Consider the following 27,223-nt stretch of genomic DNA (forward strand, 5'->3'; position numbering starts at 1 on the left):
AAGAGAGCAGACCCAGTCCAGTTATGTCAGTCACGTATCTTAGACAGGTTTTTATTCTTCCCATCCAGTTTCATCCTGATCTCTTCACTTTAAGTATTTTCTAAGATTTCCGGTCTCCCCCCCAACTGCATTTACCAATTACACTGGATCCGGTTGAGATTTAAAATAAGAGATCTGAGTTACGCGGTCCTTCTAAATATGAAGTTTCATGAAGATCCGATCACTCCTTCGTAAGTTAAAAATACGTCATTTTTTTCTAATTTTTCAGAATTAACCCCCTCCCCGATAGAGCGGATCCGGTCGGTATTTAAAATAAGAGCTTTGAAAGACAATATCCTTCTAAATATCAAATTTCATTGAGATCCGATCACCCGTTCGCAAGTTAAAAATACCTCATTTTTTCTATTTTTTCAGAACTAACCCCCCCCCCAACCTCCCTCAAAGAGAGCAGATCGGTTCTGGTTCTTTCAATCATGTATCTAGGACTTGTGCATATTTTTCTCACCAAGTTTCATCCCGATCCCTCCACTCTAAGTGTTTTCCAATATTTTAGGTTTCCCCCTCCTAACTCCCCCCAATGTGACCAGATCCGGTCGGGATTTAAAATGACAGCTCTGAGACACGATATCCTTCCAAAAATCAAATTTCATTAAGATCTGATCAACTGTTCGTAAGCTAAATATACTTCATTTTCCTATTTTTCCGAATTAACGGGCCCCCACTCCCCCTAAGATGGTCAAATCGGGTAAATGACTATTTCTAATTTAATCCGGTCCGGTCCCTGATACGCCTGCCAAATTTTGTTGTCCTAGCTTACCTGGAAGTGCCTAGAGTAGCAAAACCGGGACCGACAGACAGACCGACAGAATTTGCGATTGCTATATGTCACTTGGTTAATACCAAGTACCATAAAAAAAAACTCTAAATACCACATAAAATTTATATATATATATATATATATATATATATATATATATATATATATATATATATATATATATATATATATATATATATATATATATATATATATATATATATATATATATATATATATATATATATATATATATATATATGTTTTTACGAGTTTGACAAAATTTTTAGGGTGGGGTGGGGGGGTGGTTCAAAACTGGTATCCTCCCCCTCAGATATGGCCTTTGGCATGTTAAAGTGATTTTACTAGCCTTAGCGTCGGCTGACCGTCGTAAAGACAAAGGATGCATTAGTGAATTTTCTCAGGGAAAGCTATGATCAAGAGCTGTCTTGTAATTCGGTTGTGAAATTTGACTGAAAAAACGGTGAAATTTTACGTCGCTTTTGTCGGTGAGCCTGTCAATGGAAGCGGGTCGCACCACAGGAAACTCCCAGACCGCCAAATTGCTCAAATTAAAAAATTTTTTAGCTGATTTTTAGCATTTTCCAGTTACACATGCTAGAACATTTAGGCATTGGCCTTTCCTGAATTTTAAAAGTAAAATTTGGCTTAAAAAAGAAAAGTCAAGAAACAAATTCACACTTTCTGACGATTCAAGTTTCATTAAAACTGAATATCCCTATCTCCGCCAAACGCGAGAAGTTAAATGGGTTTCCTAGGATTCTCTGGAACTATAATAAGTTAGAATTAATAAGTTTCATTAAAACTGAATATCCCTATCTCCGGCAAAACGCAAGAAGTTAAATGGGTTTCCTAGGATTCCCTTGAAAGTTGGTGTCGGCTTTTAGTTTTCTAAGCTCTACAAGTTGCGGTAATACCACCAAAAAAAATCAAAATAGTTTGGCCATACAAACTCAAAAAGTTTATTTGGACGAAACAGGGTGATTCTTAAGGTCCAGCATCACCTTAAGATTAGTCCATGTTCTTCATGCGGGCAAAGCCTCAATTACTCCATTTTATAGAATTTTTTTAAATAGCCTGCTTATTTAAAAAAACAGATCAGGGTACTTCCAAAGACAGTGAGACATTTAATTAAAATTCAAACGTTAAGCAAAATGTAAACATTAAAATTAACGCTCAATTTAAGTTTGTGTTGAATTTTTCTAATTCTGCTGGGTAGCACAATACACAATTAGGGGCGCTAATAGTTTCGTTTTCTATTAGAGAAACTTTAAAGCACTTGAATATTTTCTTTTTATTAATTTCCGACACTGTTTTGTTGACAATTTGAAAGACACGGGGGAACAGTTTGGATACGACCCCCTGCTCTTCAGTCTGCCTCGAATAATTACCTGAGTTGGTAAGAAAGTGTCACTCCTTCTGTGCCCTTAAAAGAATTTGAGATAATTTTTTTTTACTTATTTCTGTTTCTTTTCTTGCATTTCTTTAATGCCCGTATGCGGTTGATGTCTCTGGTCCAAGCCAGAAGTGTGTTTTGTTTATTGGGCATGGCGCTTTGCACCACTTGGTTTTAGGCCAGTTGGCGGCTGATTCGTATTTACCTTTTTAGTGTATGTGTGTGTTTTATATTTTTCTCTTTTTGCGTTTGTCTCCTTTTGTGACATATGGACCAGCAACCCCCCTCCCCCTTACAGAACTCAGAGCCAAATCCCTCATTTGTTCACTTAGAAAGTTTTAAAATAAGAATCTCTTATACATCTAAAGATTTTAAAGTGTAAATTTATTATCTCATAGGATTTGTGCTTTTTGGCACAAGTTTTACAGCAAGCAAAAAATGATACTTTTTAAACTATCAAAATTGGATTCAAAAATGTAACTTTTGATTAAAGCTAATTAGAAACCAGATTTCTATTTCTGGTCTGGTCAACAAACTAGAGGTGAAAATCCTCGTTGTAATAAATCTTTTGCAAGGAGGTTAGGCCATATGTTGGATAATTAAAAGAACAGTTGTATTGCAACATTTCAGAGGTCATTCTACCCAGTGCTTAATTCAGAAATCCGGGTTGATTCTGGATATATAAGGTAGACCAAAAAGCCAGGAGAGTATTCAGCAAAAAGCTCTGTCTTTGATGAGCAATATACTGCTAACTCATATTGAAGTCATTTTATCTGAAGTTGTGTATGAAGTAAGAAAATAAAGTTATTGTCAATAATTGTCTTAGTCTATGAGTCAAGGTATCAGGTACAGTTCCTATTGTCTGTTGGATCTTTCCCAAAGGAATCTGCACAACTCGGGAGACCTGAACGTCTCGATAATGATTCTGTCTCCATGGTTATAGAGATTTGTCAATAGAACCCTCTCAGTCTATGTCCCTTAACTACCCTGCTCCCATGTTCCAATTTGCACATCCAATTAACTTAACTTTATAAGAACCCCCCCCCCCGTAACAGTGGCGCGGCCTGTAGGATAAAAGCAAATAATACAATAATTTCAAAAAAAAGTCACAGAAACAATTATGATAGAGCACAAATATTCCTATTGGGCAGCCTGGTAAAACCTTAAATGCAGTGAAATCTACCTAAAACCATCACTAAGTAAAAAGTCTATGAACACAATTTCTATACGCAATTGGCTATATATAAAACTACTTACATATAGCATTGATTAAATCACTATTCTTTTTCCAACGTTTGACCACATTTGTCAAACCTCGTACAAAACATCTTGCAAAAAAAAAATAATTACAAATGGAATACAGGTCAGTCCTGGCAATGCACAAACTCAATGTATACTAAAAAATTAGCACCATTTTCTTGTGTATCCACTTCACTATGCTTCACTTGCTGTTGGCAACCCTGTTTCAAGCATTATTGGATCCTTCGTGGTTTTAGTGACAGAATCGTTGACGGCCTCCACAGTTTCCACAGCTTCGTCTTGACTGTCTGAAGCCGTTCCAAAATCCTCGATTAACAGTGGAGTATCAGAGCTGTTGGAGCTACTCAATTCATTTATCACTGACAAGACAGCTGATTCGTTTAGCGACACTTGTGCTACCGCTATATCACTTTTGACAACTTGTACCACTGAAGAGTCATCTTTGGCAACTTCTGCTGCCGATAGGTCATCTTTGACGACTTGTGCTATCGGTGGCTCGTCTTTAACAACTTCTTTATCTGGAACATCATCTTCAGGTAACAACAGGTTTTCTTCACTGCTTAAAGTCGCATTTACTTCACTGCCATTATTACTTTCTTGTTTTATAGTTTCAATATCGGGTACATTTTTAGATGGCTTCGCTTTATCTCCATCAACAAGAGGTTTATCAACAATCTCTTCATCTACGACTGATACCACTTTTGATAGTTCTAGATCAGTACAAGGCTTTTCCAGATTTTGGCTGGCTGCATTATTGTCAATCAAATCCGTGGTTACAGTTGCAGTAGCAGTGGTTACCTCAGTGGATGGTTGTTCACAGACAGGTCTGTCTATATAAGCAGACTCTCGAATTGCCACATAAATGCCATCTCCTACTGATTCAAGAGACACAACAGACAGAGGCCTTGACCTTGGAGGTGATTCAGATTTGAGCCTCTCTAGACAAGGATCCGATGGTATTTCACTCTCAAGCAGCTCTACAAGCTCAACTCCGACATCATCAGATTCATCACATTTTTGTGGAGCAAAAATTTCCTCTTCAATATCACTTTCCTCTTCCAAACTTTCACAGACAAGAGATGGCAGACATGTTTCAACAGTATCTTTGAGGTCCTTTAGCGACAGCTATTCTCGCAGACGTTGCATCTCTTTCTTCATTTTCTCTAATTCAACGTCTTTTTCATTAATAACAGCCATCAATTGTGTCAGCTGTGAATTTAAAGACGTCACAATGGGGACGAGCCTATAGGACGCTAAGCTAGGCAACTTCATAATTTTCCTCAATGTTCGTGGACTGACAGGTTTGTGCGACTCACGTAGATAGAAAGACTCATGCCGAGAAATCGGGTCACATTCCCTTGTTGGATGAACATATTCGATTAGAGGGCAAATTAAGACAGGCTCATGACTGCTTGTTGGCTCACTAGATGCTGCAATCGCTTCTTCTTCTGTGATTTGGAGTGAGTCGTTGAGCACTGTAGCTAGTTTGCTCGCTTGCATAATGGCAGCAAGAACTAAGTCTCTCGCTTCTTGGGCTTCCTGATTAGCTCACTTTAAGGGAGTCGAATCCAGTTGAACGAGTGAGTCTAGCTCATCAGGCGACACGTGCAATACCTCCGCTACTAGTCTCTGTTTTTCCACAAGGGCCGCTCGTATTAACTGATCTTTCCGTCGAAGTTTTTCTAAAGGAGTTAAGATGGGCTCAGCAGTGTGCACGTCTCCCTGAGAAACCTTCACTTCAGTGGGCTGAATAAGAGGCGTCCCTTCAGCAATTTGAAGAATTTCTACCCTCTGAAATCGTCTTCTTGACGGATTCCGACTCGTACTCACAGTGGAAGCTGAGCGACTTACTGATGATGAAAGGTCTTCTCCACTCGGTTTCAGAGGTTCTGGTGATAATAAGACAACATCCGAGTCAGCGGACATCTGTTGTTCAGGTTCTGGCTTAATGTCACTTGTACTTAAGGAATCATGGGATACAATGTTTAGGCCAACACCGGAATCAGCGGATATTTTTTCTACAGGTACTTCATTTGATTCATCACTATTTGATCGATCCTGCTCCAAAATCAAGCAGGACGATGAGGTTTGAGCCGGGAGGTTTATCAAAGTGACAGTTGACTCTGGCCTCTTTCGACCTTCTCGATTCATGTAACTCTCCGTTGCTTCTGTGATATGTTGCAACCATGCTTTGTGTTCAGAGGTAGAGGAAGAAACCATTTCACACATCTGAGGGCTTGTCGTCGGCTGGTCAATTAGATAAAATGCCGTACTATCTCTTGCATCTGGCTTCAGCAAAATCGATGTGTATTTAATTATAGGACTACATCGAACCGGTTCACTTCCACTGGTGCTACTTACAGTATGGTACTTGAGAACGTATTTGTTATCATTTTTCTGTAGTAGAACAATAGAAACTTCAAGGACGAGGACATGAAGGCCAATCGGACGTTTGTCTTTGCACCGCCAGGTGAGCGGACCTTCATGAACCAGCCTCCGTCGAGTAAGGTCGAAGTTCCTTAGTTCGTGATCCGATCTGTCCCCAGACGACTTATGTAACCGTTTCTGCAGTTCTGCTAATCGATGCTGATTCTCCGCTTCATGAATAGACGCATTGACCACTTTGAGAAGTGCACGTGATTTTTCGAGTGAGATTTTAATTGGTTGATGATCTGTGTGTTTTACAGGGGTATGTCGTAAAAGTGACTCCAAAAGAAGGGGGTATTTTGTGAGTCGTTGCATTCCAGTGGGTAAGACATCTTTAAGTTGCAATCTTCGACAGACCGGGTTCTTTTCAGCATCATAAAGGAATTTATCAAGTTTAATTTCCTTTTTGCGTCGCTCCTTAAGGGCTTCAAGAGCGAAGGATTGATGCTGACAAAATTGACTGGCCGCCCTTTGCAATCTTTCGCCCTCTTGCCCATCAAACATGCACAAGAGAATATCACCAACGTTTCCAATAACACCTTTGGATTTTCGTTTATGTTTCATAAATGTGTTGAACCGGGCATGGATCTCAATCATTTCATTCAAATTGGCAAATAGCAAATTCAAGATGTCAGGAATCAAATTGGACTCAGTTAAGGGACGGCAGAACACTCGGTCGAGAACTTTCAAACACCGAACATGGCTTCTTTCATTATGAAACAGTTTATTGATAACTTCTTGTCTTTGTTTTTCTTTGTGACTGAGTTTTCTTAAAATATTTGATTCAACCATTTTCGTCCAGTCAGGAGTTTCTGTATCAGCTTCATGGTCACTATCATCTCCCCATGGAACGACACTAGAAGATGAGTCAGATTGGACGGATTTCGATATTCTACTATCACTGGGTCCAGGACTTTCGAGGCTCCTTGTCGACAGACTGGAATTAGATGAGCTTCCCGAATGGGCGAATACAACTGGACTGGTCATCTCTTCATGGTTACTTGAGGGGGGAAGGTTAGGGTCAGAACATTTTCTGTGTTCTCTTGATATTGCAGCTTTTCTTGTTGGCTCTCGTAAGCTGTCTGACCGACCAACACCACTTCTCTGTCGCCTTGAATCGCTTTTCGGAAGCTTCTGTGACGGTTCATCTTGATTTTCAGGGAGTGGAGCATGAGAGGACGACAGGACTTCGGGTCTTTCAGAGTCTTTAAACGAACCATCCCGTTTCAACTTACTTTGCTCTGACTTTCCATTGATTAGGGAACTGGGTTGAGTCGATCCGGATCGTTCGCCAATAGCCTGGTCATTTTCGTTAGTGGGAGACGTAAAGGATTCACTGCTCAAACCGTTGGATGCAATAGTTGTTTTTCGTATATGTGGCACCCATTTGAAGGGTGCTTGCTTCTTTAATGGTGGGGCACCAACACATGGTTCAACTGCACCTCCAGATTCAAATTGTCGAAGACAAAACTCATGGAAGTTAATTTTACAATTTTTGCACTGGTACCCTTGGGGAGAGACACCCCATAGAATATTACCACGCTGAATGCACTCAAAAATCGACATATAGTTCAGGAGTGCAAAATCATGACCTCGGACGCTTACACTCTTTTTCATTTTTTTCAAAAGTTGATTTGTCTCCAAACTTTTCTCTCTGGTTACAAAAGTCGGACACTTTCCTAGTAGACATACGGCAGCTTGACTTTTCAAATTGAACACTTTCGACAGTATTGTAGCTAAGGCTGATGCACAAGCTAGGGATCTATCGTCCAAACATCCATCTATTTCTTCCGAGTATTCTTGCAGTTTGGGTAAAAGCAACGTTTGTATAACTTTAATTTCTTTATTCATGTCAAAGCTGGCCTCTTTCAAATCATCGTCCGAAGGACCAAAGAGTCCGGCAAGTCCAGCTTGTCTTTTGTTTCGAAAATCATCCAACTCCATCTTCACAGCACCAGATGCTCTCTTCCGGGCTTTGAAAAAAACTGTTCGCAACCGCTCTTCCTTCGATGCAAAATTAGTTAAAACATCATCAATTCCACGTAAAATTTGTTCATCGACGGATTGCACTTTCAATGGAGCGTTAGGCACAAGGAATGTCGTATTTATTTCAAAAGCCCATTGACACATATCTTTGGTGGATGTCCCTTCTCTGTAATGGTCCGTTATGAGCAGGAAAAACAAATCAGAGGGATCGTAGTTGCAGAGTAGATAATTGATAAACACAGCAAGATAAGGCTTTGCTTCTAATAAAGTTGATATCTTCGTATAAGGGCCATGATCTTCGATTACACTCGATTCGTGATCTGACCAATCGTCATCTTCCATGGATGGAATCTGCCACTGAGTTCCTACAACTGCTTCACTGGAAAAGGTAACCCCATTTGATCTTCTACCTCCAACATCAGGCTGGTCAATGGAATAAGGAGGAGGAGGAGACCCGGCTGGGCTAACAGGCACTGGGCTTGTTGTCCACTGAGCCTTGTGTGTTTCTAGGTCACCAGAGTCCACTGTACTCATACACCGAAGATCAGGAATAACCTTGGGTCCACGATATGGAAAAGGACTTGATTTTGTCCGCTGATGCTGAGGCCCCACACCATCTTCATGCGATTGCATCATTACATTATTTCTGGGAGGAAGAGGTGGCACTATGTCAGGAGAGCCAAACCTCCTCTCAGAGTTTACGGGAGACAAAACAGGCGAAGCCATGGGATTAGACATGCGTGATGTGACTCTTACAGGCAGAGGAGGCGGAGACTCTTCTTCTGATTCCAGGGAGCCCATATCCGTCTTCCTTGATCCAAAATTAGCTAAGGAGCGTTTCACAGGTGGTGAGCGAGCAGTCACGTTAAGCACAGATGAAGGCACACTCGAGGGAATCCAATCCCGAGTCCCGCTGATTGCACTGATTTTTCGCCGCAGTTCCTTGATAATTTTTTCCGATTGTGCCAATTCTATGGCAGTCCTTGAATTAGGATGACGTTCTTGTTGAGCTCTCAAATGATTTCTGGCTTCTTCTTCTCGCTCAAACATAGTCTGAAGAGTCCGCAATGCGCTCATATCGACAGCCCGCTGCTGCTCATCATCGACCGGTTTCGGCAAGCTAATGAGCCTATCATTGGATATATCAGGTCCTTGAATTGACGGCGTTAAGTTAACAGGGCTTAAAGGCATGCTTGTTGGCGAAGAAGGTGAATAACCGTTGAAACTACTACTGGAATTTTGACCAATCAGCGTTAAAGTAACAAACGGTCCAGCAGCCTTTATCAGATTTACAACTTCAGCATGGTTGAAATCAGTCACATTAACGCCGTTGACCTTAATAATGACATCATTTTTCATAAGCCCAGCTCTTTCTGCCGCGCCACCTTCACGAAGTGACTGTATGAAAACTGGTTTATCTCCTGCAACAACAAAACCGAATCCTTTGCTATCTTTTATGATTTCAAGTACTCTATGTGGAGAAGAAAACCTGTCGGTTGAAAACAAACTTGGGTCCATTTCTCATTGGAATTATATAGTAATTTACCGCTTGAAAACATGAAAGATTTTCCCGTTAAAAATCTACTGAAGATATTTCATTGGCACTTCCAATGCATCAGGTCTTTACCAAGGTAACAAAACCAGCTTATAAGACCATCAAGAGAGAACTTCTAGGTACTGAGAAGGTTCTGCTGCTTCCTTAATATGCAAAACCATCAACATTAAAAAGCTTTATGTAAATATTATTATAAGCATTCCCTTGTACATAACTTTTCATAATGAAAATGATGTCATTAAATCAATAAAGACATTAAAGGAACTGTATATGCCTGACAATATGACTGCCTGCTACCATAGACAAATATGATTATTTACAAATTATTTTTTGATTTTTAAGTGCAGTATAATTTTACATTATTTTAAGTGTAGTGTAATTTTATTTCTACTTATATGTATTTTTTACGTGTGTAAAAATATTTTAGTTAAAATGAAATACCAATAAAATTTAAAAAAAACTAAATTTTTATATTCCGCATACCTTCGACAATCCTTTAAAGAAAAACTGAACTAAAATAACAAATATGGACCAGGAACAAGATGAACTATTAAAAGCGCCACAAATTATTGCAACTTCGGTAGAAATTGCATAATCATTACCAGAATATGAAGGAGACACCGACGTTGACCAATTCAACATCCATTTAGGACAATTCGTAGAAATGAAAAAATTGACAAAATGATTAAAAAACATGCTGCTTTTAAGACTAAAAGGACAGGCCCTAACGTTTTTAAAACAAATTGAAAACACAATAGGCACAAAAGCCACCTCAACAATTAACTTGATAGAATTATTGCAACAGGCTTTCCAGAAAAGATTCATTGACACAAGTTCATTGAATAAACTGAAACATGGCCTAGTAACATTTGAACAGACTCAAAAACGCAAGAGAGTATTTACACAAAATCAGAATCGCAACGGAAGCGCGATACGGTCCAGGAAAATGGGAATTATATGAAAAAATAATACTTAATGCATTTAAACAGGGACTCAACCCAAAATTATACCGCCAATTGATAGCTAAAAATATTGATAACTTAGAACTAGCAGTTCAGGAAGTGGAGAGAGCCGTAGAAATTGATTCAATAGTCTTACAGCATCAAAAACTATCAATAAACGCAGTAGAAAATAAAACCCCTATAAAATCAAGAGATTCCTCTCCGCGATTTTTCTCCCGAGAATCATCGCCATAACCCATTCAAAATCAAATTTGAACCACCACACCTCAAAGACAATTAAGTTTTGCCACCAATAATCAATTGAGGGCACAAACCAATAATGAACCACTAAGGTGCTACACCTGTAACCGGTTAGGCCATATTGCAAGAAATTCTACTAACAAAGTAGAAGAAACCTCAAAATGTGCATCTAAAAAATATGAAACTACTACCTTCTGGGAATCCAATACCGAGAACGAAGAAACTACATCCGAAACCGAATATACCACAGGAACAGAAATTGGAAAAACATTCCCCACAACTATAACCACGACTATTGACCCGCAACCAATGGAATTAGACCCCTCAATAACAGATATTACTACGGAAAATATCCCTAACATATTAATACCAAATAACAACGACAAAATCTTGATAACAGTGACACAACCATACAGGTCCACTAGTTGGGTATGGATTTCTATGAAAAAAGGAAGAATAAAAGTTAGATGGCAAATTCCTTTTGTTGACGTCGACTATGGTAGAACACAATGTATGGATTTGAGACAAAAATGTCAAGATGAAAATCACTGGAGAGAATTTTGGACTATAAACGGTAAAAAAACTTGTGCACGACTGGCAATGGCTGATGAGCCAACAGCAAATGAGTTGGAACTCCTCCCAGAATTAACTATAGAAAATGGTTATAAAATGGCCACACACCAAGCCTTCCTGATATTATTCAGACAAAGATTGGAAGCATTATTTGAACTTTTTAAGGCAGAAATACAGAAACTTAAACAAAGTACGACATGAAAATTTGAAGTATTTTTCCGTAAAACTAAATATAAAACATCAACTAGCCTAATCCCAATAATTGGGGAACTTGCTTCTCGTTTATTCGGCTTGTCTACTGAAGAGGATTTAAATATATTAAGAGATAATGTTAAAAGATTAAATACTGCCATGAATACGACGCTACATGTACAAAAAATACAAGCGAGTATAGCCAACTATCAAAAAGATAAAATTGAGACCATATAAAAAAAAACTCAAGAACAGTCAACACAATGAATTATTTAAAAAATGAGGTCGACAGAGTAATTTCTGATTCTAGTTTAGCAACAGTTTCACTTGACATTATTATAATGTCATTATTGAATTTAGCCACAGATGTCAGTAAATTTGAGTTCGCGTTATTTGAATTAACAGGAGGATCCCTTTCCTACGACTTAGTAGACCTTTCAGACCTAAAAACCATCCTAAACAAAATAAAAACACACTTAACATTTGGCCTCCATTTACCAGTAGAACCAGAAGTTGCTAACCTATTCTTATATTATACAAAACTAAAAGTACATATAACCGAAATTAATGAACAACTTTTTCCAGTAGTTACAATCCCACTAATTAATCAACAGTCCATATATGACCTATACAAATATTTACTTTTCCCGTTAATATTAAAGAAACCAATTCCTTCATGAGCATTATGCCTGAAACAGAATATATGTTGATTGATCAAGACAGAAGAAAATATGCACTAGCTAATACCCAGGATTTGAAAGAATGCGTCTCATTTAAAAATTTAGTCTACCAACTAACGCTACCTATATATAATGTAAAATAGGATTATGCTTACTAGATCTCTTCCTAAAAGAATCACAACAACTAGATATTCCCAACTCATGTGATGCTTTAGTAGGAAGCACAAAAAGAGAAATCTTCATTAATTTGCGAATCGACTTATGGTTATTTACAGTACCTAAAAAGACAGTAGGAACTCTATCCTGCTACATCAATACAGAAAAGATTGACCCCAGTTATGGAACTGAAATACTGTTACAGGACGTTGGAACGATTACAATAAAACAAGGTTGCAGACTCGTAACAAAGGAAACAACTGTACAAACACCTTTAATCACAACTAGCACAAATGTTATGATCCCAAAAATAATAAACTTACAAGGAATAAACTTGTCTTATACAACGCCAAACATGAACAACGAAGAACCAAAATATCAATATTGCCCAAGATAAAGAAGATTAAGGGTACTATGCAGTTAGCAAAAATAAAAGAAGCATTAGATCAACAGATACCATTGTTCACGACCGAAGACCAAAGATTAAAGTACCTGGAAAGCCAATACGGATTATTCTCACCAAATTCGTGGTATAATATCATAATCACCATATTTATGGTATTTCTTATATCTCTAACAATAAGAGCGCTACTCACAGTAAAATATGGAAAGCTCATTATCCTTTAACCTCAGTTCAATTAGTGAAATGGGCAAAAATAGAAAAATTGTGATTATGCGTAAAACTAACATTCTAACAATAGGTGATGAACAATACAAGAAAATGCCAACATTAAAGTGAAATTTGAAATCAAAATAAATTTAAATCTAACAATAAGTGACGAACAATACAAGAAAATGCCATTATTATAGTGAAATTTGAAGTAAATGTGTCAGTGTAATGTGTATCATATAAATTTAATGTATTTCTATGCCTTAATGTTAGAATACCTGGGATCAATTGGAAACTAAATACAATACAAAAAAATTCGAATAAAAGACAAACAATTGGAATCAGGTATTCACATGTAAACCTTGTTCATGTCAAGTAATTTATTAATTAAATTCAAGTGTAAGCTGTAGGTTCAATACAAGGTGTAGGAATATATACATTTTCTTTAAATAATCATTTTTGAGGTGAAAGAATTAAAATAAAAATATTTTGAAAATAAGAAATTTTAAGAAAGGTAAAATTTAAGGAAAGGGAATGTTCTGATTGACAAGGGCGTCAATCTACAGGGGGATAGGGGATATATGACATATGGACCAGAAGCCCCCCTCCCCCTTACAGAACTCAGAACCAAATCCCTCGTTTGTTCACTTTAGAAAGTTTTAAAATAAAAATCTCTTATACATCTAAAGATTTTAAAGTGTAAATTCATCATCTCATTGGATTTGTGCTTTTTGGCACAAGTTTTACAGCAAGCAAAAAATAATACTTTTTACCTTTGGCACAAGTTTTACAGCAAGCAAAAAAAATGATTCTTTTTAAACTATCAAAATTGGATTCAAAAATATAACTTTCGATTAAAGCTAATTAGAAACCAGATTTCTATTTCTGGTCTGGTCAACAAACTAGAGGTGAAAATCCTCGTTGTAATAAATCTTTTGCAAGGAGGTTAGGCCATATGTTGGATAATTAAAAGAACAGTTGTATTGCAATATTTCAGAGGTCAGTCTACCCAGTGCTTAATTTAGAAATCCGGGTTGATTCTGGATATATAAGGTAGACCAAAAAGCCAGGAGAATATTCAGAAAAGCTCAGTCATGGTTATAGAGATTTGTCAATAGAACCCTCTCAGTCTATGTCCCTTAACTACCCTGCTCCCATGTTCCAATTTGTACATTCAATTAACTTAACTTTATAAGAAACCCCCCCCGTAACACTTTGTCCTTTTTTCTCCCTGCCTTACCCGCCATGGAGCCTTGGGGAGGGGTATTTGACGTTTAATGTTTTGTCTTTTGTTGGATTAATACAATCTTATGATAAGATAACATTTATTGAGGTGAAATATACATGTTTTCACGAACATAGTGCATACCTACACACAGCATTCTATACCTATGGACAATAGAAGGACTATACTGAAATAGAAATCTTGAGCCTCAAATATTTCTCTTTCTTTTAACGGCTTACACTTTTACACTGAGACTGCCGATCAAGACAGATTTCAATTTTTGCTATTTTTATAGCTTCATTGTTCTTTCATATTTTAAAACGGTGGGATCATTTGTCTCTCCAAAATTTGTAAAAACTAAGAGATATTATGACTGGTTTACGAAAATACGTCACAAACGTAACGCACCAATGAAATTAAAGCATACTTTCATGAAACAATTACACATGACATTAAATACGGCAATTTCCTTGAAATACCTTTCCACGATGTTCAAGTGAACCACTAGAGGCTCCTAAGTGAGGTTTTTGGTAACGAAGATTCCAATAGTAGAGTTTCCATTTAGATCCAACACCATTTTTACGGGATTTTAGGCTATATTTCGAAATTCCCGAAGATTATTATACAACAAACTGTTACCATTAGGATTAAGCGAAATAGTATTTAAAACTAATAAATCAGCATTTTCTTCTTCTTTTCTCCAAATGGCGATTCTTCCTAGCTTAACGTTTTTTTTTTAAACATGATTTTAGGCTAGGTTTCCCATAAACGGATATTCATGATTATAAAAAAGTATTCTTTTTAACCTTCTGAATAATGGTTGCAGCTGTAACTGCAATTTAGTAGAGGACGAACCACGGAACATAGTGACCAAAAATTAAAAAACGCGTGAAAAAAAACAAAAAAAACGGCAAGTAAGAAAAATATGCCATTTCTAGCTTATTCAGGAATGATAACAATTATTTGAATTAGTCTTAATAGTAAAACGTTATTTTCAAAACAAATTTAATGGAATTTATAAAACTAACCTGAAACCCCTAAGATGGCGTCGGATCGAAACAAAAAACATACCATAAGAATAGTCTTGGCCGTAAACCATATTCAGGATACATACAGGTTCCTGGTTTGAACAAAAAGAGAAGCACTTTTTTTGCATCTGTGGCCTCTTTTACCTTTTTTCCCACTGCTAGCGGGGTCAGGGTTGCCACCCGATGAGGAAAAAAAATCCCTAGATTTGAGTGATTTTTGGATTGGTTTAGTGATTTTCTTCAATAATCTAGTGATGTATGTGCTGATTTAGCGATATTTCTGTTTAGAAAATGCAAAACTTCACTAGAAATAGTGATAAATCATTAGGGGCGGCCACTCTGAGCCGGGCACTTTAAAATCATAGAGGGCTGTTTAATGGCTCATTTTAAAGGAAGTTACTTACCAGGTTGACACCGTGTACAGAGGCCGTCTTTGCGTCGAATAGGCTCACCAGTATATTCATCAACTTTAATTAACGACACTGGGTAGACCTCTGGGTTAATGACGGAGACGAAACCAATAGCGCCAATTTTTCCATCTGTGTTGACTATAGCAAGACAATGTATGAGAAAATAAAATGTACAGAAGGAAACACAAAACGGCATTTATTTCTACAATATCTCGAGTTTTTTGCAATTTATTGGAGCTTTTTAATGTATCAAAAATACAGTTAAAAAATGAATATTTCGCAATATATAAATTTGATGAACAAGAATCTGGGTTGAGACAACAATAAGCAATCCTTATAATTCTAAGCATATACATCCTATTTCTTAAGGTCAAAATTACTGTTATAGAGCGTTTTTTTTGCCATTTTTCCGATGCCGAATCAACTAAGTTGGTATCTATTTATTTTTCTTCTTACTTAAAAACTAACTAAATTAAAGCATCTTTTTTTTATTTCAAAACACCCCATTGATTTTATAGAGATATTCCTTAACGTTAGAAACCATACACCTTCATATGTTATTTTGATTGAAGTGGCATATTTTACGAATGAGGAATGAAAAATTTCCAAAGATGGCACTGATTAGCCAACCTTCTGAGGCCAAAGGAAAAGCAAGTTGTCCCTGAATAGGGTAGGAAAAGGGCATAAGAAATTATTGAAAGAAATCTATTGGAGCTTCATGAAACAAGGGTACAGAGGAAAGCTTTGACTGGATTGGAATAGAGTTATCTGTGCAGCGATGTTGATCTCAGGCTTTTTGGGTGCTGGTGAGCAATTCACTGATAAAAAATAAATAAAAAAAATACTACTACTAGCAACTATCTGCAGCACCATGCCGCCTAACGTCAATACAGCTTGTGCACACTCTTCCTCCGCCCCAATCTGTTCGAATCTTCACTCTTAGTCCCAGTGTCCTTCAATCAATCAGTCAACCATTTATTAATGCTAAAAATTACAAACGTAAAAGAGTTACTTGGCCCAATAAGCTTGGATTGTAGTGAGCCACACAATACAATAATAAAACACTGGACTTTTATAAAGCACTGAAACTAATACAATAATAAACACTGGACTTCTATAAAGCACTAAAATTCATACAATAATAAAACACTGGAATAAGACAAGGATATTTAAAAGATAAGAAGGTTTCGTAAATGATTTAAAAAAGAAGGGATACATGTAAATTGCGATAGAATAAAAGAAAAAAACAAGGGAGAAATCCTTCCGTATAACATCTTTTGACCCCATTTGGGAACGACCTGCTTTTCATTTATCCCCAGTTGAATGACTAGAAGACCCAATCTTTGGCATTATGCCATTCTTCATCTTTAAAACATGTCCAAACCAAGGACACTTTTCAAAAGTATTTTTAATTGTGACAAAAAACACCCTGAGCTGTTCTACTTTGTACACCATCACTGCATCCACTATCTTTACTAATACTACCACCCAGGTAAGTGAAGCTATCCACTCGATCGAACACCTGGATTTCTTAATTTCAAATAAAAAAAATGTTTTTTTTTAACTGCAAGTAAGGAGCGACTTTAAAACTTAAAACGAAGAGAAATTATTCCGTATATGAAAGGTGTTGTCCCCTCCTCAACGCCTGGCTCTTTACGCTAAAGTTTGACTCTTTCTCACAACTCTATTTTTAAAAAAAATAAAAGACTTTAGCGTTTTACGATGAAGTTTAACTCTTACTCACAACTCTACTTTTTAAAATAATAAAACCTTTAGCGTAAAGAACGAGGCGTTGAGGAGGGGACATCACCTTTCATAAACAGAATAATTTCTGTTCGTCATAAGTTTTAAAGTCGCTCCTTACTTGCAGTTAGAAAAGAACTTGTTTTTTTATAATTAATTTCTGAACGTTTTTGAATTAATGCATGTTTAGATTTTGGCTCACCACACGCAAATAATTAAAACGAAACTTGCATATTAATTCTTTTTTTGGCTAAATGGCTTTCTCATAGTTTTGATCAGGTGATTCTGATAAGAAAAGGAATGGGGGAGGAGGTTTAGTTGTCCTCCAATTTTCGGTCACTTAAAAAGACAACTAGAACTTTTTATTTTTTTTACGAACCTTTTTATTAGTAATAAATATACATAACTTACAAATTAACTTACGTACCGAACTTCTATATTTTGATATTTTTATTACGTATATATGAGGGGATTAGCCCCCTCGTCAATACCTCGCTTTTTACACTAAAGCTTGAATTTTGTCACAATTCTTTAAGAATCAATCACAAAAGCCGCAGAATAAATAGTTAAAATTACTAAGAATACTTTAGCGCAAAGAGCGAGGTATTGTGGAGGAGACGAACACCCTTATATACGTAGTAATTTGTTCTGTTTAGGTCTTAATACTGCTTCTTACTTCCAATTGATTTTTTTTTAATTTATGTTCCCATTGTTTTTGTTTTTTTTTAGTAATGCTAGAAACCTTTGGCCCCTTCATGGAAATTCTCTTCCCTCGTAATAAATTCCTCAATGGAAAGACCCTCCCACGTAACCCCCTCCTCCGCCCCCCCTCAATACAGAAAAGTCCCCCCTGGAAACGTCTGTACACTTCCCAATAACCATTGCTATATGTAAACAACGGTCAAAGTTTGTAACTTGCAGCCCCTCCTCCGGGGACTGTGGGGGATTAAGTCGTCCCGAGCGACATAATTATTAGGTTTTTTGACTATTTTGAACAAAATGGTTATCTCAGAATTTTGATCACGTGACTTCAGGGAAAATTGGCGTGGGAGGGGGCCTAGGTGTCCTCCAATTTTTTGGTTAGTTAAAAAGGGCACTAGAGCTTTTAACTTCCCTTAGAATGAGCCCTCTCGCGACATTGTAGGACCACTGGGTCGATAAAATAACCCCTGAAAAAAAACGTATCCGTGATCTTGAGGCTTCTATAGTAGGGTTCTCTGATACGCTGAATCTGACTGTGTTATTTTTGTTAAGATTTGATGACTTTTAGGGACTGTTTCCCCCTATTTTTAAAATAAGGCAAATTTTCTCAGACTCGTAAATTTTGATGGGTAAGACTAGACTTGATGAAACTTATATATTAAAAATCAGCATAAAAATGCGATTCTTTTGATGTACCTATTGGTGTCAAAATTATGTTACTATTTTGTTACCACAAACTGTTTTATTCCTAGTTTAAGCGACTTAGTCTTCTTAACTCACGCATACAAAATTAATGTTTTTTAGCCTGACAAAATAATTTAACTGTAAATGAAAATATTAAGGAATACTTACAAAAAAGTTTTCTTTCCGAATGTACAAGAGAGTAAAACATAGTTTGCTGCACGAGGTTTTTTTTATTTTATTTTTTAAGCCTAAATGTTAAAACGTAGGCCTATTAAAACGTAAATCATCACTACCCTGTTTTATTTCCTATCCCAGGGTTCAATTAATAAAAAACTAAGATTTTTTTTACATGTGAATCCTTTCTCTCGAAAATTTTATAAATAGGTAGTGCCTATATAAATTTTGGGAAAAAATTAAGGAATTTGGAGAGTTCATTATTGTTATTTTAATATATACTAATTTTTATACATCTAAACAGCGTAAGATTGACAACTCTGGATTGAGCAAGCCATGCATCAGCGTCTATCTAGAAAAGCCACGTATTTGGAATTACCATATAACAAAAACTCTTCAATACAGATATTACTTTTTCCACTTTTTTTTATTTTGGGAAAAGATCAAGAAGCTATTTTTAATATTTTATTATTTTTAATAAAATGTGAATCTTACAGTTATTTTTATCTACGCGGCCCATTAGTCTTAAGGTTGACTAATCTAGACTGTGAAAATAAAACCCCTTGAAAAAGTTACCAGGTAACTATGACCTGGATTGAATAGAAAGCATTTGAAGAATTTGTTGTTGGTTAGAGGGGATAGTTTGGATTTAATTATTTTCCATAATTATTTTCGTCAACGAACAATAGTACAAACAGTACAAGTACTACATTATTTCATTAATAAATTGAGTTATTTGTTAATACATGGCAATTAGGTTAAAATTTGGCGTCAAAATTCTGTCGGGAGAGACGCTAATCAAGATTTTGTCAGGAGAGAGGTCAGAAGTCTGCCACTGAGAATGCCACTGAAGGTGCAAGAGAGGTCAGAACTGGCACTGTTCATAAGTGAATTACTCAGAAAATTTGAATTTCGAGATAAATTCGTAGGCTTAAGGAGGATTTCGAGGCTCTAAGGGAAGGGGGAGGTTTCCGCTACTCCCGACGGTTGCACTACAGCATTCATCTTGCTTCAATAATGGTGCCAGATGTGGGTTCTTACCCTCTAAAGAAGGTAACACACTTATCATTGGAATAATATTTTTTCGCAAGGCAAAAAAAAGGTCACCGGCTTCAGAAAAGATCATTTTGTTTTTTAATCAACAAAATATCTACATTCAGTTATGGAGTTTCCGGTAGTATCAGATATCAAATTTTAGAAATTTGCCATAACTGGACTAAGAACATTTTTCAAGTACCAAGGGTGCAACATACATTTTGCGCCCCTAAAGCAACCCTTCTAGTCAAAAAACCGAAATACATGGACTCAATCACAATTACTCAAAAATGTCATCAAGTTAAGTAACTCTAAAGCTAACAGAGAAAGTGAGTATGAATAAGCGTAAATGTAAGCACAGCACGAGCAAAATGAGATATGAGATATACTATACATTTATTAAAAAAGAAGAGAAACACCATTCGCCATTCACCTGCCATGAAAGGCAATAAGCTTGGATGGGCAAGCGAGGTTATCACCCTCAGCTAATTAAAACCACATTCATATCACGCTACTCAACACAAAACAAACTCAACTGATGAAGGAAGAAAGGAAAAAAGAAGAAAACAAGAAGAAGAACAATGTCTTTGCCCTTTATCTTTGATGATTTTGCCTTTTTAATTTCTTTTAATTTTAAATGTTTGACTTAATGTACTGACTTGAATTTTTTTTTTCACTTTTACTTACATATAAAGCGAATTCAGCTCTATAGAGCTTGTGATAGTCTTTTGAAAATAAATATTATCTTATTATAAGACAGAAAACAAAACAAAATTAACAGCAAAATATATCAGGGAAATGCCTTGAATAGAATGACAACCTGGAGTGGGCTTCACATCAATTTCACTCACGAGATAAATGAAACTTCTTTGCCCGTGACTTGAAGGTTAGAAGACTAGGCGCATTTTTAACACGCTTGGGCAACATATTCCAAACAGGGGAACCATAATAGCGAATCACAAAAGATGCCCGAGTGGTACTCCTAAACTCATAAGTTAAGTTATCGGCTTTTCTCGTATTATGATTATTACGGTCAAAAGTATAACGATTTTCAAAAGCAGGGGTGAGGAGGCGATTCAAATATTTATACGCTGATTTTCGCAAGTAGAAAATCGCGACTTGGTAATCTCGAGCTCAGGATACATACATTAACTTACTGTTTTTAAAATGCTCATGAGCAGGAACCTCTTCAGAATCATAAAATTATGACAATAATTTTACAGCTCTATTCTGAAGTTTTTGTAGTCTTTTGAAACATGTTACAAAATTAATTGCCCATATTGAGCATCCGTGGCTAATATATGGACAAAATATAGAAAAATAAATCATTTTTAGAATCTTTTTTGGGACTAGATTTTTAATTCGTCGCATCACCCCAAGACCTCTGTATAATTTTTGAGCTATTGCACTTGAATGGTTTTTCCACGACAGGTTTTCATCAATTAAAAACTCTAAATACTTGATTGTTGCTACTCTTTTTATCACATTTCCTCCAACCGTAATTTGATCATTTCCAGCACTTGACGAAAGTCTAAAAAATATCATGGAAAAAGTTTTAGAAAAGTTTACGGTTAACAAATTATATTGAGAAAAAGTTAGAAATTCAGAGACAGCATAATGAATTTTATTAAACAAAACATCAAGTGAAGGCGCAGCTAGAAAGAGCAAAGTGTCATCTGTAAACAGCATGACACCAGTCTCCGACAGGTAATGCTTCACTTGATGAATGAAAATGATGAAAAGAAAGGGGTCCCAGGATTGACCCTTGTGGGACCCCGCGCTCTATTTTCTTTTTTTGAAGATAAAAATGATCCATTCTGTACTATCTGATACCGATTGTGTAGATATGATGAAAACCACTCCAGGCTTGAACTCTTCACCCAAATCGAGTCAAGAGCTTGAATAAGCTGTGAGCTGTCCCCCGTATCGAATGCTTTTCTCATATCTAAAAACACAGCTGCGGGTATGAGACCAGCTTCAAATTCATCACTAATCCAATGAACCAATTTCAGAACAGCCATATCCGTAGATAGCCCTTTCCTGAACCCAAATTGGTTTTCCATTAGAAATTTATTCTTTTCTATATAAAAGCTTAACTGGGCATGTACTGCTTTTTCATATAACTTAGAATAGAATGGGAGAATAGATATAGCTCTTCGATTCAACGGGTCATCTTTTTTCCCTCCTTTATGAAGAGGAACCACTCTTGCAATCGTTAGTGCTTCCGGGAAGACTCCATGATCCAGAGAAAAGTTAACAAGGTGCGTCAAGATAGGTTAAGACACTCGTTTTTGCAGCTTTTAGGAGTTTCAGCGAAAACTCATCCATCCCGCTAGAACTCCACTTCATCGTAGCCAGGAATGGTGCCACTTCCCGTTCCGAATATCTTGCTAATTCAAAGGAATTCTCGCTTGCAGGCTGTCTTTCAAAAACAGATCCAAAACTGATAAATGTGCGTAGGTTAGCCCGCGCTGGATCACAAAGTAAAGTCGTTTTTCCAATTCTATGTAGGAAATAACTCAGGTGGCTGTGACCGGTTACAAATCATATAGGTAAAGAGACGGGTAATAATTTTACAATCCTTGGTACTTCAAAATGTTTTAGAATTTTCTAGAAATAGTACCTGATGCTATCAAAAACTGAATAACTGGATATGGTGGTCTTGTTGATTAAAAATTGAATTTCCGACCTTGTTCTAACTTTACAAAATACATAAATTTCCGATTTTTTAAAACTTTACAAGATACATAAATTGATATAAGTTTCCATTTAACCAATTCAAACAAGCAGAATTCAGTTTTACTGTCCTTGGTATTTCAGAATGGTCCGAGCCCAGTTATGTCAAATTTCCTAGATGTGGCACCTGATATTACCAAAAACTAAATAACCGAATATGGTGATGTTCCTGATTAAAAACTGAATTCCCGATTTTTCCTAACTCTGCAAGACAATCTACACAAGATTGTGCAGGCTTCCATTTAACCAATTTAAGCAAGTACAATTTAGTTTCACTGTCCTTGGTACTTATCATACTCCTATATTTATGAAAAATGTCCTGAGCCCGCTTATGCAAACATCCTAGATTTGGTTCTCATACTATCAAAAACTGAATAGCTGAATATGGTGGTCTTGTTATTTAAAATTGAATTCCTTCTTTTTGAATTCTGAAAATTGAATTCTTGTTAACTTAAAATTGAATTGATTTTTCCTAACTATGGCACTTGGTATTAACCAAGTGACATATAGAAATCGCAAATTCTGTCGGTCTATCTGTCTTTCGGTCCCGGTTTTGCTACTTTAGGCACTTCCAGGTAAGCTAGGACGATGAAATTTGGCAGGCGTATCAGGGACCGGACCATATTAAATTAGAAATAGTCGATTTCTCGATTTGACCTTCTGGGGGGGAGTGGGGGCCCGTTAATTCGGAAAAAATAGAAAAATGAAGTATTTTTAATTTACGAACGGTTGATCAGATCTTAATGAAATTTGATGTTTGGAAGGATATCGTGTCTCAGAGCTGTTATTTTGAATCCAAACCGGATCTGGTGACATTGGTGGGAAGTTGGGAGGGGGAAACCTAAAATCTTGGAAAACACTTATAGAGTGGAGGGATCAGGATGAAATTTGGTGGGAAAAATAAGCGCAAGTCCTAGATACATGATTGACATAACCGGAACGGATCCGCTCTCTTTGGGGTAGTTGGTGGGGGGGCTAATTCTGTAAAATTAGAAAAAAATTAGGTATTTTTAACTTACAAACAGGCGACCGGATCTCAATGAAATTTGATATTTAGAAGGATATCGTGTCTCAAAGCTCTTATTTTAAATCCCGACCGGATCTGGTGACATTGGGAGAGTTTGGGGTGGGGGAACCTAAATTCATGGAAAACGCTTAGATTGGAGGGATCGGGATGAAACTCGGTGGGAAAAATAAACATAAGTCTTAGATACGTGATTTACATAATTGGAACGGATCCGCTCTATTGGGGGGGGGGGGTAATTCTGAAAAATTAGAAAAAATGAGGTATTTTTAACTTACGAAGGAGTGATCGGATCTTCATAAAACTTCATATTTAGAAGGACCTCGTAACTCAGATCCCTTATTTTGAATCTTAACCGGATCCAGCGTCATTTGGGGGGGGGGGAGCGCGGAAATCTTGGAAAATACTTAAAGCGGAGAGATCAGGATGAAACTGGGGAAGAATAAAAACCTGTCTAAGATACGTGACTGACCTAACCGGACCGGATCTTTAGGTTTTCCCCGTCCAACTCCCCCCAATTTCATCAGATCCGGTCTGAATTTAAAATAAGAGCTTTGAGACACAATATCATTCCAAACCTCAAATTTCATTAAGATCCAATCATCTTCATTTTTTTGTTCATTTTTCTTCATTTTTGAAAATACTTCATTTTTTTCTATTTTTTGCGAATTAACCGGCCCCCCACTCCCACCCCCACATGGTAAAATCGGGAAAATGACTATTTCTAATTTAATCTGGTCCGTCCCTGATACGCTTGCCAAATTTCATCGTCATGGCTTACCTGGAAGTGCCTAAAGTAGCAAAACCGGGACCGACAGACCGACAGACAGACCGACAAACAGACAGACCGACAGAATTGGTGATTGCTATATGTCACTTGGTTAATACCAAGTGCCATAACAAGATCTAAGAGCTCATATGGCACTTGTGACGAGGCGAGAAGAGCTAAGAGCCAAGAGATCATATGGTATGAGCTCTAACAAAATTCTATGAATCAATAGATTGATTTAAAAGAAAAATAAGAGGCTTAATGCCGGTCAAGATTTAAAATAAGAGCTTTGAGTCACAAAGTCCTTCTAAATATCAAAATTCATTCAGATCCAATCACCCACTCGTAAGTTATAAATACCTAATTTTTTCTAATTTTTCCTCTCCCTTTTGCCCCTCAGATGGTTGAATCTGGGAAAACGACTTTATAAAATCAAATTGTGCAGCTCCCTGACACGCCTACCAATTTTCATCGCTCTAGCACGTCCAGAAGCACCGAACTCGCCAAATCACTGAATCCCTCCCCCCAAATCCCCCAAAGAGAGCGAATCCAGTACGATTCTTTCAATCACCTATCAAGGACATTTGTTTATTCTATCCACCAAGCTTCATCACGATTCCTCCACTCAAAGTTTTTTTCCAAGATTTCCCCCTTCAACTCCCCCCAATGTCAAAAGATCTGGTCGGGATTTGAAATAAGAGCTATGAGACATGAATTCCTTCTAAAAATCAAATTTCATTACGATCCGATCATCTATTCGTAAGATAAAAAATACCCCAATTTTCATGTTTTCCAAGAATTCCGGTTTCCCCCCTCCAACTCCCCCGAATGTCACAGGATCTTGTCGGAATTTGAAATTAGAACTTTAAAGCACAAGATCCTTCTAAATATCAAATTTCATTAAGATCTGGTCACCCTTTCGTAAGTTAAAAATACCTCAATTTTCAAAATTACCCCCCCCCCCCAATTCCACCAAACAGAGCAGATCCGGTCCAGTTATGTCAGTCACGTATCTTAGACAGGTTTCTATTCTTCCCATCCAGTTTCATCCTGATCTCACCGCTTTAAGTATTTTCTAAGATTTCCGGTCCCCCCAACTGCCCCCCTCCCAATTACGCTTGATCCGGTTGAGATTTAAAATAAGATATCTGAGTTACGAGTTCCTAAATAAGAAGTTTCATGAAGATCCGATCACTCCTCCGTAAGTTAAAAATACGTCATTTTTTCTTATTTTTCAGAAATACCCCCCCCCCCCAATTGAGCGGATCCGTTCCAATTATGTAAATCACGTATGCAAGACTTCTGCTTATTTTTCCAACCAAGTTTCATCCCAATCCCTCCAATCTAAGCGTTTTCCATCATTTTGGGTTTCCCCACCCCAAACTTCCCCCAATGTCACCAGATCCGGTCAGGATTTAAAATAAGAGCTTTGAGACACGATATCCTTCTAAATATCTAATTTCATGGAGATCCAATCACCCGTTCGTAAGTTAAAAATACCTCATTTTTTCTAATTTTTCAGAATTAACCCCCCCCCCCCCCCCCAACTACCCCAAAGAGAGAGGATCCGTTCTGGTTATGTCAATCATGTATCTAGGACTCGTGTTTTTTTTCCACCAAGTTTCATCCCGATCCCTCCACTCTAAGTGTTTTCCAAGTTTTAGGTTCAGTCAAGAAGAGACTGGAAGCTGTGATACAACAGAAGAAAATTCTGAAAGACATTCAGTGTGGTTTCAGAAAAAATAGAAGTGCAGAAGGCAGTCTTATGTGCCTCAAACAGGAAGTATTATATTCTTTGCAAAATGGGTAAATTTTAGCAGCGAATTTAATTGACATTGAAGGTGCTTTTGATAATAGCTTATGCTGACGACTTGCTTCTTATTAACCGAACTGAGGCCGGTTTAGCGCGTTCTGTCCGATCCGTTGCTGATGCATTTGCAAGAATTGGATTATTGCTAAATGTAGATAAATGTGAATTTCTTATATTTAATGGAGTTAGTTCGTCGCATCCTTTGGATTGCATTTCTTTTTCTGTACCACAAGTTACTTCTTTTCGATGGCTTGGGATTTCTGTTTGCAATTCTTTTAGTTATTTTCGTTTTCAGAAGATTCGGGATATTCAATTTAAGCTTAAACTGGGCTATTCAAAAATTATTGGAAATCGTGGACATTTCCGGCGACAAGCACTTACAAAGCTCTACTCGAGTTTCTGCGACCATTCTGTGTTATTTTGTGCTGTTTTTTTATGCTTTCGAATAAAGGTGACGTAAAGAGGGTCAAGACGGATTACTATCGGTATTTAAAATTCCTACTTTATTTACCACGATCATTTCGGAACCGAAGGTTAATTAGTAAATATCAGGCAACGGATATTGTTCTTTCGGTCGAAAAACTAAGTTCAAATTTAATTGATGAAGCGCCAATCTGTCTTGGTCCTAACAATCACCTTATCCGCCTCTTTTGCTAAATTGTTATTTTTTTCTTGTATTTGTGTTATTTGTTTTTGTGTTTTTTTTGTGTTATTTGTAGTTCTTTATTTTTCTCCTTGTACTCCACTTTTTCCCTTTTTGTAAGTGGGTAAGAAATAAATTATTATTATTATTATTAATATACTTCATAGAAAAATGGTTGGAAACCAAGTAACAGCTGACTTAAAAGGCCAAATGTTAGCATTTTCAAATGATTATTTAATGGGAAGAAAAGTTAAAGTGCGAGTTAGTGGAACAATTTTTAATATAGTAGTAGTAGTAGAACAATTTTATTAGAAATAGACATTTCTTAATCAACAGCACAACATAAGCGAAGCTTGCGAGACTGT

The 27,223-nt window shown here is 36.9% G+C and overlaps 2 protein-coding genes across 2 annotated transcripts in view; both read right to left on the reverse strand.

Moving 5' to 3' along the window:
- The window catches only part of LOC136040670 (long-chain fatty acid transport protein 4-like), a 41,355-nt gene extending 19,458 nt beyond the window's left edge, over nt 1-21,897 (reverse strand). The window contains exons 1-3 of the mRNA XM_065724968.1: nt 21,757-21,897; nt 19,136-19,193; nt 15,533-15,676 (exon numbers count right to left, since the gene is read on the reverse strand). Of these exons, the coding sequence (XP_065581040.1) occupies nt 15,533-15,676; nt 19,136-19,193; nt 21,757-21,897 (343 nt within the window). The remainder of the gene's footprint in view (nt 1-15,532; nt 15,677-19,135; nt 19,194-21,756) is intronic.
- Nucleotides 4,583-9,659, reverse strand: LOC136041073 (rho guanine nucleotide exchange factor 12-like). The gene has a single exon (XM_065725627.1). The coding sequence runs from the start codon at nt 9,423-9,425 to the stop codon at nt 5,043-5,045; it is 4,383 nt and encodes a 1,460-aa protein (XP_065581699.1). The 5' UTR covers nt 9,426-9,659; the 3' UTR covers nt 4,583-5,042.
- Nucleotides 21,898-27,223: the final 5,326 nt, after the last annotated feature.

The sequence above is a fragment of the Artemia franciscana genome, chromosome 21, assembly GCF_032884065.1.
Source record: "Artemia franciscana chromosome 21, ASM3288406v1, whole genome shotgun sequence".
Lineage (NCBI taxonomy): Eukaryota > Metazoa > Arthropoda > Branchiopoda > Anostraca > Artemiidae > Artemia > Artemia franciscana.